Below are 14,401 nucleotides of genomic sequence, written 5' to 3' on the forward strand. Positions count from 1 at the left end.
CACAGCATGGTTTACGGCTGCTTCGCTCAAGCAACCGTTTTTTTCTCTGTGTGTGTGAAGAGGTTGGGAGGACCGAAACACCCAGGAATAGATGCTGCTTTTGAAACGTATTAAAAATGGATGGAAAAGGGAGACGGTAGTGGAATCTTGTGAAGAGAAAGGAGGCAATCAGAAAAAAACCACTAATTCAGAGACGTGCATTTTGATCTCCAGGGTTCACCAGGGTTCACCATGCCGGGCACTCAAGTATGATATTGCTTCCTCCACCTCCCACCTGGGCATCAAGGTCAAAGTTATGACCAAAGGCTAACCACAATAAACTTTTCTCAGCTGGGTCTGAGTTAAGGTGATGTGGGACAAGAGAGGAAAAGACCTTTAATTCCTCATTGAGACTCAAGACTGTCTCATCCCAGCGTGGGAAATCCCAAGAAACACACCCGGTACAACCAGACAAAACTTAATTGCAGCAGCACCCTAAACTTGCTTAATCTGGAAGTAAATCCCGCTGAAATTATTGAGACCTAATTCCAAGGAGACAGGTTTAGGACTGGGTTGAAATTCGGTTGGAAAACAGTGGAATGAGACTTTGGCAGGACTAACCTAAAATCCCACGGATTTCATCTAACTTTTGCTGGATTGTGACCATCGGTTGTCCAACCCAACCCAACAGTTTGCTATCAAGAATCAGCTAGTCCTCAGAAAATGCTGGGCGTGAATCCTGAAAAGGTCTCTCACTCTTTAACCCTCTTCACTTTTGCACCTTTGCTCTAAAACCAGCACATATGCATGCGTTTCTATCGAAGCAACATCAGACTCAGCAGATGCAAGGAACCCTACCTTGCTCTTTAAAAGCATGGTATCAGTCTTCTTCTTTTTTCAATCCAAACAAAAAGAAGTCAAATATTATTTCACTAAGCAGATCCTCCTCCCAAAAGGTGTCAGTATACAATCTTGTCCCCTGGAGTTATGGTGCAAAGAATTTAGGAATCATGTCTCCACCAACCATAAATTAGCATCAAGAAAGCTACAGAGATTCCCAACAGCTGCAGAAAAGACCCCAAAGGTCTCCCTTTTTATAGAAAAAAAGTAATATATTTATTTAAAAGCCACTACGGATCCTGATTCCAGATCCACTAACAAGTTCTATGCTTCAATTTTTTTAAAACTTTTGTTTTTAAATATCAAAATGCCCACAGTTCCCCCCACCCCACCCCTTTTAATTTTATTTTTTAAAATAGCTGCATGTTATCTATAAATAATAATTTTGGCACTTCAAAAATGGGAGGGGGAAAGTGCGTCTTTTTAAACAAGATATGTCAATAATATTCCCGAAGGTTCATTGTTCCACAGAGAAGACATTCTGGTGTGATACAGTAATCATTCCAAATGTGCACTGGATCTAATTTTTTCTTCAACACTGCCCCTTCCCTCCTTCTTGAGATACGTTTCTAAAAAGAGAGAGAGGCAAATACTCCTGCAGATTTGAAAGAGGAGAGTGAAGCGGATGAAAAGCTAAGAAATAAGACCTGGGGAGAGGAGGGGACAATTTATTGGGACATTCTCCAGAACAAGCTCTTTTGGAGTGAATGGGAGATATGCAAGAACACGGTGGCAGAGGCTCCTGCACAGCGCCCATTCAGTTCAATGGAACTTGCACAGCTGACGCTCTCCCCAGGTCTCATGTGTGGCAGTCGGGTCTTGTGAATGGTTGGTGGGGGAAGGGTTGAGAGAGGAGAGAGAATCACACCTAGGAAACCTTTATAAAAACAGCATTTCAATGGAGGAAGGGAACTCAGCACAGAAAGTACTTCAAGTATTCTCAGCAAGGAACGCCACACGGTGCAAATGCTACCGGCCAAAATGATTCTGTAAGTTGAGAGCATGTGAGCCCCAATGTCAGTGGGGCGGTGAACCCACTCCAGGTTTCAGTCAAAACCCGTTAGAATCCTGAAGGAGCTATTCAAGGTGCAGAGCACCTTTAGAGTTCTGACTGGGATGCCAAGGATTGTCCCAGGATCCTCCATGTGCAAACGGGTGCTCTACCTAAGCAACGGGCCCAGCCTTTGACCGGTTTGCTTCTTTTTGCCAACAACCAGCCGGGAGAGAAATTTTGACTCGTACACCAGATTTTGTTTTAGTAAAGCTACATTTTTTCCCCCTGGAATACAATCCACCTTTGTCCTCGTGTCCTCTGGCACCAATTTTAAATTCCCAGCGCTAGAACTCAAGCCCAGGTTTGGCTCGGTGGATCTGCCAACGCTAGGCAAAGAAGCGGACAAGTTTTTTTAAAATAAATAAATAAATTATTTGCTATTGGTGCCAGTACTCCTGGGCTCTGCCAGGCACTCCGAATCTGAAATAAAACTCCTCCAGGTACCAGAACATCTCAAATAAAAAATGGGCAATTCTACCATACAATACAAAGAGATAACGGAGTTCAGTGACGTTTAATGCATAGCACCTGGATTCCTCAGATGTAGAAGCAAGGCCTGGCAGCCAGGGAGAGTGAGGGCTGCCAGTCAAACAAATAAAATTCTGCAGAACAATAGCTGATTTTGCAATCCAAGGATGGATGGCAGGGAGCTGGCGTGGTGAAAAAGTGTCCACGGACACACTGGATTGCACTGGCTATCTTCAGAGGTGCACGCTTTACTGTGCAAGTATAGGGCCGAGGTAATGAGCCTTTTAAAAAGTAAAGAAAATGCTAATAGTAGAAAAGTGGTATTTTAAACAGCCTTGCATATTTATTTTTCTTTGATTTCTAGCCCATCCTACCCTAAAGGACCTGTAACAGAAAGGGGGGGGGACAGGAACTCTACAAGAGACCCTGCGATCTGGGCAGCTCAGTCACTAGCCATATGGGGCATCGCTGTGCCCGCTGAGAGTCTCAAGAAATGTTCTCTTAAAGAATCACCAGGTTAGGGGATTCAATCACGGCCCTTAGAAAGTCCCCCCCCCCATGATTAACGCATTGGCAGGGCTCTGCGTTTGCCATGAACTCCATAAAGAACTCCATAAAACGAGGCACCGTCTGGAATGTTCAGTTTCCTTTTCAAAAGGCGAAGTGGAGAAAGCAACCTTCTGGTCCTTCTGGTTAAAAATAAAATAAAAAAAGTGCTTGAACCTATATGGGCAACAGATCGAATGAAGAAGATGCCCAGGTCGACAGGCAAGGGGCTTCAGTAAGTCTTTGGCCCTCCGCATGACTAGAAGGAATGATGCAAAAATAGTGAAAAGTTGCAGAAGTGTGCAAACTATGGGAAAGTATGCAAACTGGCTTCCCCCAGGTGGCAGAGTCCACGTTTTCCTTACTGCAGAATTTGGGTTTTCTTGGCACAGAATTTTGATACGGAAACATGCACAGCTCTGTACATGAGCTCCTAAAGCAGAAAGAAGAGGAGGAGAAACAACAGGAAGGCGGCAGAAACCGCGGCATCGGGATATACTGTCAAAATGTCCGCAGCGTTTTGGGGAAAGAGATCAGGGGAATGTCCCTTTTTTTTTTTTTTTTTGTCTTACGCACCCCACAATATTTAAAAAGACGCAGACTAAGAGTTTGGCACAAAAGCATCTCCTTATTTTCCTCCCCCCACCCACCCCCCCCGACAAAAAGCCCGATATGCAACACATTTCCGAAACAGCAGCAATATTTTGTTCATCATAAAAACTGGGAGGCCTGGAATCTCAGCCAATGTAAATAGAGGCTTTTATTTGCCGGCATATATTTTTTTCACTAGCTGGCAAACCTTTTGTAGATAAAACCCTGGCTGGAGCAGCTCTCCTCATTCCGTAAAATCAGTGCAAGATGCTATATAGATATTGCTTCCTTTAATTTTTTTTTAATAGTATATAAGTTTCACATTTGAGTTTTGCTCCCTAGTGGTTTTAGACTCACTTAAGACCCTCCCTTCAATCTAAGAAGGAAAACAGAACCAAAACACCTGCTAATACCTAATAAGAGATTAATTCTCCCCCCATATATCCATTCCAGACTCCCCACCTGCTCTCTCAAAGGCGGTATAAGAACTGGCCTTGCCTATCAGTGAATCAGGCTCACCTAGGAACCAAGAAAGATGGAGGAACATGCCAATGTCTCCTCCTGCCCCATACCCACGCTTCCGAAAGAGTCAGGAAGGAAGTGTTCCCCTCTAGCGGTAATTAAAATATTGCACTAGTCCACACCTCGAAGCTGAGGTGAGAATGTAGGAGGAGGCTTGGCCATCTACAAGTGCATTCAGAAGCAATCAAAATCACAAGAGGATTCCTCTTGCCTGCCTTCCCATCTTCTTCCCCCACCAAGATCTTAGACAAGCCCATCCCAAAGATATTCCTGTCAGCTCCAACACTACTGGGAACATCTCAGCCATCCCAAATGGGATTCCCTACCAAATCCAGCTCTTTCTAACTGAGAAATCTCCTGCTGGCTAGGCTGCAACGTATGCAAACCTGTGCACGTTAAAGACACCCCTAAATTAACACCACTCTGTCTTGTGTTGGCCATCATGCCTGTGAGATCCCCCACAGAAACACATGCACGGCCTGAAAGGAAGTAGCGTTTCGGGCCACAGGAAGTTGTACGCTACATAACGGCGAGTGAGCTTATGGGGGGGCGGGTGACGAGGTAGACATCCCCTTCACATTTGAGACCTTACACAGGGAGTAGCCCACTCTGAAACAGGAAATGGCGTATCACCATAACAAGCCAGCAGCGTTAGGTCTCCCACTCAACCTAACCTTTGGACAACCTTTTAGTTAAGAAAAAAGAGACGGCTGATGCAACCCAGCATTTGACATCGCAAGGCAATGCTGTAGGTTTGTTCAGCCTTCCGGCAAACCCTGAACTCGAATGTTGCAGCGAGAGAGACAGAACAATAAACGTACAACAGCAAAGCTGTGGTGATGGGGATATTCTTATTAAAATGCTGGCACCTTCAAAAGTAGATGGGACTAAACCCTCTCCATGATTTAGAGGAGGTTGCAAGCCCTATATGTAAACATTGCAGGGAGTTACCCTGATTTCTGTTTTTTTTCTTATTTTATTTGTTTGTTACCCTTTTAAGGGTGGGTGAGTGGGGCAGGAGATAAACAGTGTTGATCATCGAATGCCTAGCAAGTATATATAGATCGAGGAAAAGACTAGAGCGACACATAGCCCTGTGCTTTGAACATCAAATTGAAAGCTGCCATTTGGACAGCAGGACAATGACTCAGAAAGGGGGAGTCATGCTATCAGTGGTCTCTGCACCTCTATGGTGCAACCTCAACATGCCTGGCATTTGTTGCCATCCAAATGGTGGCCACATTCCATTGGAAACAGGAAGCGTTGATCAAAATGCACCAGGAGTGAGACCCCTTGAGCAAAGATTCACAAAGGCAGAGGCAACTGCAGCATGGAAGTCATATCCCTGCTATGTGACTGCTAGGGGGTGAATCCACTCCGGGATTCAGTTGGAACTCTAAAGGAGTTCTTTAAAGCTCCAGACCTTGGAGAGCCCTTTTAGAGTTCTGACTGAAGCCCAGAACGGAGTCACCGCCCCAATGACATCGGAGCCTTCTCACCATTGTGGTTTAGTAATACTGCTCGATTACGGAAATGGGGTAAAGAGACAGAGAAGGTGGGTCAAATTGGGTGGGGAATCTGAAGAGAAGCTCAACAGCCCCTTTGCCAACGTATGGCATCACCCAAACAACTAATACTGATAAAGACAGACTGTGGATGCCCTAATAGTGCTTTCGTTGCGGAGGGCAGAGGCCACAGTTGTGCAACATTTGGCAGCTTACTGAATGCAAGACAGTAGTATTCAGTAGCGGACATTTTCTTCCCAGTTTTGCCACATGGATTTCACCCAAAGGGATGTTAGTAGTTGATATTAACGTTGGGGTAGATTTTGCTGTTGGTCTTGTCTTTTTTTAAAAAAAATACGCCACTAGTTTAGATGGCAATCACCGAAAAACAAATCAAAGCTTTCTTCCTGCTATCAAAACAACCTAACGTGAGAGCAGAGGCAAGGGAACTTATCTACGAGGGGGTAGACAACAGGAAGTAGCCAAACGCATCACAGGAAGGAGACCCCTACCTCATGGCACCGCATAAAGAAGTAGCTTGCACTGCCTGTCACAAGAATGGCGATCTGGTTTCTGCCCCACAGGCTTCTGCCTCACCTATTGGTCTCGGGCACTCACCACATCTTGGGAGGCCCGCTGCCTCTTTCGCTCACCTCTCTGCAACTCTGGTACTCATAAAATCACAAGAGGTGCAATCTAACAATCTCAGAGGTCTGTTTCCCAGCAACACACCCTTCACAAAAATTCTCCTCCTCCCTGGATACTGGGATCCAATTCCCCCGGATTTCTTCAAGCTACTTCTTCGATATAATGTAGGGATACGCTTTATCTACAAACCTTCTATCCAAGTACCTTGTTTTTGTCTTTTGATTAATAGAGCTGGGAAATGGGGCAATGGATACATGCCCTTCTATGCCTCCCTATTGAAAAGATGCATGGGAGAATGCCTTTTCTTTTTTTAAAAAAAGCCCAACATACCAACAATACACCCATTTCCTCATTCCCGAGCCCAGGACAATCCAACCCTCACCTCAGAATGAACAAGGCTCCTACAAGTAGAAAAATCCATGCTTTGCTTCACTACAAAAGACGGGCGAATTAGATAAAATGCAGAGCTGCATCAATTTCAGAGTTCAAGGTCATGGGGGCCGATGTCACTTCATGAACCACTACATCATGATTCGAACCCAGATCTGCTCCCCTTCCCATAAGTGTTTTAAAACCCAATTTGAGCATCTATCGCTGATAAAAGCTCTGGTGGGCATGAAGAAGGACACGCATAACCCATCAAGAAATTCTGAAGTTGATCTGCACTCTGGAGAGGGGGGAAAGAAGCCTTACGAGACGGTCTTTTCCCCATCAAGATTGTTGGTTAAGTAAATCAGAAATAAAGAGGGAAAGAAAGAGGAGGTGTTTTTTTTCTTAAAAAATGTTTTTCTATTAAAATCCATCAACTCAAAAAGAAAAGAAAATGTTGCCATATATATACATAAACCGGTCACGCCATCGGCGAAATAAAGTTCCGAACTGTGTGTGTGTATGTGCGTGTGTGTGTGTGTGTGTGTGTGTGTGTGTGTGTAAGACGGACTCTGGACAGGGGCTGGTGTCGGGTCGGTTACATTTTAATGATTCAAAAATTGATTTGAATTCTACTCCTTCCCCCAGCCTTCTCTCCAGCCTTCTCTTATCCCACTTTCTGTGGATTGGTAGCTCGAACTCCTTGCTCATATGTTACTCGCTGGCTGATAAGATACTGTGCCGCCTGTGTAGCGGCTGGAGTGCCTGTGATGGTAACTTTACGGTTCCTAGTACCCGGAATAAACTCCCCTTTTTTGGAAATCTGGATGCGGGCGCCTGTCAGCTCTTGGTACTCAACCAACGTCTTGCCGCCTTTCCCCAAAATGGCGCCCACTAGGTTCTCCGGCACTGCAATCTCCACCATATCTTTGGCGCTTTCCACGAGCTTCTCTGTGGCTAAGAAGGAGCTTGCCACCAATGGAGACGCTGTCCCCAGATAGCCGTTGGCTGCCCCAGTGGCTGCGGCTAAGGAACCCAACGTGAAGGCTCCAACCGCACCAGCTGGGTTGGTGGTACTAGTAGAAGCTTCGTTGGCATAGGAAGCTAAGAGGTTGGCGGCGGCGGCGGCGGCTGGATTGGCCCCAGCAGCTACAGCTGCCAGCACCCCGGAAGCGGCGGCTGAGTTGAGGCCAAGCCCCAGAGAACTGGTGTTGTATCCATAGCTCGCTAAGGTGTTGAGAGCCGTGCTGATGGCCAAAAGGTCACTGCCGGAGAAACCTGGCAGAGCAGCTGGGAAGGCCCCTACTCCAGCGAGGCTGGTGTGGCCCAGCAGGCCTGAAGCTGTGGCGGCAGCGGCGGCAGCTGGCAACACGTCCGTGGAGTTGGCGTAGGGCGATCCCGTCGGGTTAGAGTTGGCCACGGGGCCGGTAATGTTGGCATAGCTAATGTTGAGGCAGCTGCTGCTCTGCGGGTCCTCCTGAATTTTCTGGACAATGATGTCGACGGCCTTGTGGATCTGCTCAGGCTCGCCGCTGATGGTCACCACGCGTTCCTGCAGGTTGATGCCTTCGGGCTTCTGGCTCAGCTGCACCCAGGCTCCAGACTGTTCCATGATGGCCTTGACCGTGGCACCCCCTTTGCCAATGATCAACCCGGCGGTGCTGTTGGGAACGATCACCTTGGCCTGCATTAAGGGGAGGGGGAAGGAGAGAAGTAGTAGTCACTTGATATTTATATGTACATGCGGACCTGCGTTTACACCCTCATGACCTTCAAAAGGACTAGCTGCCACTGGCTGCAATTTACTTATTTATTTGTTCTATTTATAACCCGTCTTTACTCCAAGGAGCCCAAGGCAGTATACATGATCCTCCTCCTCTCCGTGTTTCCCACACAAGACCCCAATGAGGTAGGCTAGGCTGAGAGTCAGTGTTTGGTCCAAAGTCACCCAGTGAGCTTCACGACCGAGTGGGGACTAGAACCCGGATCTCTTGAGTCCCAGTCCAACACTCTAACCACAACACCACACTGGCCTTCACTGAGGGTGTCTTGCTCAAGGTCCCTCACAGAATCATAGAATAGCAGAGTTGGAAGGGGCCTACAAGGCCATCGAGTCCAACCCCCTGCTCAATGCAGGAATCCACCCTAAAGAATCCCTGACAGATGGTTGTCCAGCTGCCTCTCGAATGCCTCTAGTGTGGGAGAGCCCACCACCTCCCTAGGTAACTGATTCCATTGTCGTACTGCTCTAACAGTCAGGACGTTTTTCCTGATGTCCAGCTGGAAACTGGCTTCCTGTCACTTGAGCCCGTTCTTCCGTGTCCTGCACTCTGGGAGGATCGAGAAGAGATCCTGGCCCTCCTCTGTGTGACAACCTTTTAAGTCTTTGAAGAGTGCTATCATGTCTCCCCTCAATCTTCTCTTCTCCAGGCTAAACATGCCCAGTTCTTTCAGTCTCTCTCAAAACCAATCCAAGACCTGATCAGAAGATATTGTGTCTTCCAAGGAACTCAAGGTGGTGTACATAATCCTCCTCATCATCATTTTATCCTCACAACCCTGTGATGTAGGTTAGGCTGAGAGTCAGACTGGCCCGGAGTGAGCTTCATGGCTGAGTGGAGACCAGACCCCAAACTTTCCAAATCCCAGTCCAACACTCTAACCACTATACCAGGCTGGCGATCTTTGCTGAATGTCAGAGGGACTAGGTCTGGCTATTAAATCACAGGGATAAATGCTTTCTTATGGGGAGTGGATCTCACAGTGATGTGGGGCACAGAATTTGGCCACAATAGTATTTTCCATGGGCATTTTTCCATTTCTAAAAATGCATTGGGTCTTTGAACAAAACTAATTAGAAACACAATGAATGGGTACACTACCAGGCATAATGAGCAGTTTAATCATTGCGATTAACCTTTGCAGGTGACTGCCCCAAAGCATCATGCACAGATATTGCTCACAGCTCTTTTGGAAACATTAATACTTCCCCAGTGCCTTTATTTTATTTTTTTCTTAAAGTATAAACAATGTAAGGGAAAAGTATCCTATCGCTTTATCATGTTTTAAAATATATACAAGTATAAAAAGTAATCTCCAAGGCTTTGAATTTGTGTACATACAGCATTTAAACTATATTAAGCATGAGTTATTGATTTACCCCACCCTCCTAACCAAATACTTCAATTCAATTACTTTAACGTAGTAGAAGAACTTTTGAGATACTTATAAAGCATGCAATCCTAAAATGGTATAGCTTTTTTCATTTAGTAAATATATATCAAATATGCTAGATCAGATCACAATGAATGTAGAGGCAAGCAGAACATTTTCTAGAAACACACCCCCAATTCAAAATGTTCTGGAAAAGCCACACACGACCTGGTCCCCCCCCCCCCCGAGCTGTATCACCTAGTCCTAATCCTGATGTGGTCTAACTGAAATGTGGTCACTTTGGGTGGCAACCAGTACCAGATACATAAGAGGAGCCATGCTGAATCAGACCAAGGGTCCATCTAGTCCAGGACTCTGTTCACACAGTGGCCAGACAGCTGTCGACCGGGGACCCACAAGCAGGACACGGGTGCAACGGCACCCTCCCACCCATGTTCCCTATCATACTGGAGGTATCAGAGGGCTCGTACTATAGAGAAGTGGAGACAAGAGCGACTCTCCACATGTATCATGACTCTGCCACCCAAGTAGGCTTTTCAATTTGGTATCTGGAGTAAGAGTCACCCTTGCCTTTTCTTAGCTCTAGATGCTGCAGACCATGACCCTACAGGAAATAATCAGCAGTAGCATGCTACGTTCTTGTGAGACCCTTTTGACTTCCCGGGGTGCCCAAGATGGGCGTAAAGGTCTGGAGAATTAAGAAAGATCTTCCAAGGGAATTCTGGGCAACTTATTTTCCATGATTAAAAAAAAAAAAAATTACACCAAGTTTTAGCCCTTATCGTTGTGGAGATATATTCTGGAAAGGTAAGGGTGGGGGGAGGATTTATTTGGCCATAAACAATGGAGGGTCCATTGCTGTTTATGGTTTGCTATTCCTTTCTAGAGATGCCCTGCTACGAATTCCTTCTCTTTCCCCCTGTTACCTTAGACCCAACGCTTCTGGTCTAGTACAAACAACACTCTGGAGGGAGTCTTTCAGCACCACGGATAGCACCCTCCTTGCCTTCCTCTTGGCTCAGGAAAGCTGGACCTGGAGGCTGGGGTCATGTGTTCCCCCACCCCACCCCTCGAACCCAACAGTTCATAAAGAATGGGCACAGCCAGTGAGGGTTCAAGGTAATTCCCAAAAGAGTCAACTTAGGACGGTCCTAGTTTGCTGATGGTTTCCCAGTACTCTTCTGAACTGGGGTTGCTGTCTCAAAATGAAAGCCTGCTTTTTGGCTGCTGCCGCTCCTAGCCATGCGGAAATTGAAGTATGCCTGCACACATAACAGACACAATAGATAAGTCTAGGTCTACTCTGCTTATAGCCAGGGCCATATAGGCCCTGTGCTAAGAAAGGAGGAGTGGGGTGGGGTGGGGGAAATCAACATTCTGTTCCAAGGAAGCTGAATTCTGCAGCCTGTATAAATTATGCAACTGAAGCACATTTGCGTGATTTCTCCTATTTTACATAGTTGATTCAGCTCCGAAAAGATATTAAAACTGCCTACTTCTCTCAGGCATTTGGCAGCAGCATAAATTGAGCTTATAATTTAGTTCTTGGATCGTCTCGGCTGACGGTTTAACAAATTGTTTTTAGAGATATGTTGTCTGTGGTTTTATGTAAATGCCTTTCTTTTTGCATTTCGGATAATGTGTTTTTAATGGTTTTTAATTTTTTGTACACCAGAGACGCTTCAGCTATGGGGTGGTATAAAAAGGTAATAAATGAAATGAAATGAAATGTATGGGCAAAAAGCTATGCTGGGCATAGAAACCATGTTTCCTAAACACTTCCTAGCAATTCCTAAACACTTCCTAGCAATCAGTTACCTAGGGAGGTTGTGGACTCTCCCACACTCGAGGACTTCAAGAGGCAGCTGGACAACCATCTGTCAGGGATGCTTTAGGGTGGATTCCTGCATTGAGCAGGGGGTTGGACTCAATGGCCTTGTAGGCCCCTTCCAACTCTGCTATTCTATGATTCTATGATTCTATGAATTCAACTGGCTTTTGATATTTCTGCAGGCACTGCTACCCGCTTCCAATCAACCTATACTAAATATAGACTGAATCCTAGAATAGTAGAGCTGGAAGGGGCCTATAAGGCCATCGAGTCCAACCCTCTGCTCAATGCAGAAATCCACCTCAAAGCATCCCTGACAGATGGTTGTCCAGCTGCCTCTTGAATGCCTCTAGTGTGGGAGAGCCCACAACCTCCCTAGGTCATTGGTTTCATTTTAAAGCCATGAGGGCCAGAAACTTGCTTTTTTATTTGAAAAAAAATGAAAGTGGAGATTCTGAGGCAGCTGAATTCCAGAGGCACTACTGTCTTTTGTGACTTGTCTGTGCTTTGACAGAAGTACTGCCTACACACTGATTTGCTTACAACACAATCGATGTATACCAGGATAATATGTGTGGTGGTGGTGGTGGTAAGAAATGTGATTAAATGTGTATGAAAGAGCCTGCTTCAACGCTGGGTGTTTGGACTAGATTTTTTGCGAGCCTGTTCAACCATTTGTCTGACTTCTTAAATTTCACTCGCTATCACCCAATTCTCAGAATGTGTTGAAAGACAGCAACGGAGGAGAATGGGGGAAAGTGGCAGGGAGAGAAAGAGTAGGTATCCAGAGAGATGGCTTCAGGGGTTCTAAGATGAAGAGGGAGGGGTCTCTTCAACCCTGCCCCCCTGCCTTTATATAACCACTGAGAAGGAGAAAGCCACACAGATTTAGCAAGGAAATGCTCTTATGTAATCAGTCACAGGCACTCTTTGAAATCCACGGCCTCATCCAACCCACAGCGATGGTGCTGGATTAGTGGGGAAGGCAGAGAGCAGAGAAAGTCCTTCTGAGCTGGCGGAATGGGTGTGCATCGCAGCTTTAGAAACCATGTAATCTGAGAATTAGCTGTCTCCTCCAAGCAGGAGGACCCAACAAAGTCAGAATGAAAACCAACAGCCGGGACATTCCTTTGGGCAAAGAGTGCCCCTAAGAGGTGAACGGCCTGACGCACGCAGGCCACATGTGCCGGGAACCACAGTTTTATTCACCACAGCAAGAGTCTGTGATGAATGCAAAAGTCTAGGCCACTAGGAGGAGGGCTTTCTCCGCTGTGGCACCCCGGTTGTGGAATGAGCTCCCCAGAGAGGTCGGCCTGGCACCTACACTGTACTCCTTTCATCACCAGCTGAAGACCTTTTTATTCTCTCAGTATTTTAACACTTAATTTGAACTTAAATTTAAATTTTACTGTTTTAACTCTGTATTTTAATCTTATATCAATTTTGCTGCGTGGTTTTATCCTGGTTGTGCTTTTTATACTGTATTTTGTATTTGTGCTTTTAACCTGTTGGTTGTTTTATTATGGTTTTAATTTTTGTGAACCGTCCAGAGAGCTTTGGCTATTGGGCGGTATAAAAATGTAATAAATAAATAAATAGGCCACAATTTGGACTCAGAGAGGCAGGTGGCAGGTTGACCTGCCACTTAGACTGTGCTTCCCCGAAATACAGTGTAACTGCTGGGGCTATTTCTGACCACTACAACACCAACACCCTTCCAGGTACGGAGGAGGGCCGGGGCTTGTATGTTTCTGTGGCACGTTGACGGCCTCTGAAGCACAGTTTAAAAGAGGGACAACGCTTTGCCCTCTCTCAAAAAGGACAAGAGCGTCAGCATCACTGTGTCCAGTTGGCAAAGATCCCGTGTCCTTTTCCCATCTCCAAGCACAGAGGCTCTGCATGAGATCAAGATCAAGAGACCAAGGAACCAATGACCTAGGGAGGTGGTGGGCTCTCCTAGACTGGAGTCCTTCAAGAGGCAGCTGGATGGACATCTGTCAGGGATGCTTTAAGGCAGATTCCTGCATTGAGTGGGAGGTTGGACTCGGTGGCCTTAGAGGCCCCTTCCAACTCTGCTATTCTATGATTCTATACCACCTCTCGGGGGGGGGGGAGGGAGTCACAGTGTCTTGGCTGCCGCTAATTTGGGGTCGGCTACCAGGGCCAGGCAAAGTTTGTGCACCACTGCGCTGCCTATGAGCAGCCTTTCTTGCGGGAAGGAGGTAGGCCCACAGGGCCGATTTAACTCGTGAGCACCTTAGGTGGCTTGTCCCAATTTGCGTCCCATTTCTGGTTATTTTAGTACTAAAATTAGCCTCTCGTAAAATAAGCATTAACCTTGCCGGGATGCCCTTTGGACACATGCCTCCCGGCTTTTTACTTCCCAGCCTTTCTCCTTCCCCCTCATAGGCACATAGGAAACGATGTTCTACCATGGCAGCAGTGGGGGCTGGTGACTCCGATATCAGTGGAGCAGTGAATCCGCTCCAGGTTTCAGGAGCTACGCAAGGTGTGAACCAGCCTACGCCGGCAAATGCTGTCACACCACCTTGCAATCCCCTCACCTTCAGCCCCTTGGATAGCTCCCATAGAGCTCTGAATGGTTGTGACAAAACCCCGGAGTGGATTCACCGCTCCACTGACATCAGAGCCACCAGCCTCCACTGCAGGGGCACCAGGTTGGGGAAGGCTGGACCAGACAGATTCAACATAAGACGGTGTCAGATGTTCCTAAATAAATGTTGCAAGGATTGCTTTGTGGCTTCCCAGGTACTTCTTCAGCTGCCTGGGGGGCAGGAATTTCCCTGATATCCT

General features: G+C 46.5%; 2 protein-coding genes across 3 annotated transcripts in view; both read right to left on the bottom strand.

The window, feature by feature from the left end:
• The window catches only part of DMPK (DM1 protein kinase), a 399,930-nt gene that overhangs the window by 164,082 nt on the left and 221,447 nt on the right, over positions 1-14,401 (bottom strand). The gene's annotated exons all lie outside the window — the stretch shown is intronic.
• NOVA2 (NOVA alternative splicing regulator 2) overlaps positions 7,119-14,401 on the bottom strand; it is a 37,392-nt gene continuing 30,109 nt past the window's right edge. For both annotated transcript variants that reach the window (XM_063140051.1, XM_063140052.1), the window contains exon 4: positions 7,119-8,266. In XM_063140051.1, the coding sequence (XP_062996121.1) occupies positions 7,250-8,266 (1,017 nt within the window). In that variant the 3' untranslated portion in view covers positions 7,119-7,249. The remainder of the gene's footprint in view (positions 8,267-14,401) is intronic.

This window comes from Elgaria multicarinata, chromosome 13 (genome assembly GCF_023053635.1).
Source record: "Elgaria multicarinata webbii isolate HBS135686 ecotype San Diego chromosome 13, rElgMul1.1.pri, whole genome shotgun sequence".
Classification (NCBI taxonomy): Eukaryota; Metazoa; Chordata; class Lepidosauria; order Squamata; family Anguidae; genus Elgaria; species Elgaria multicarinata.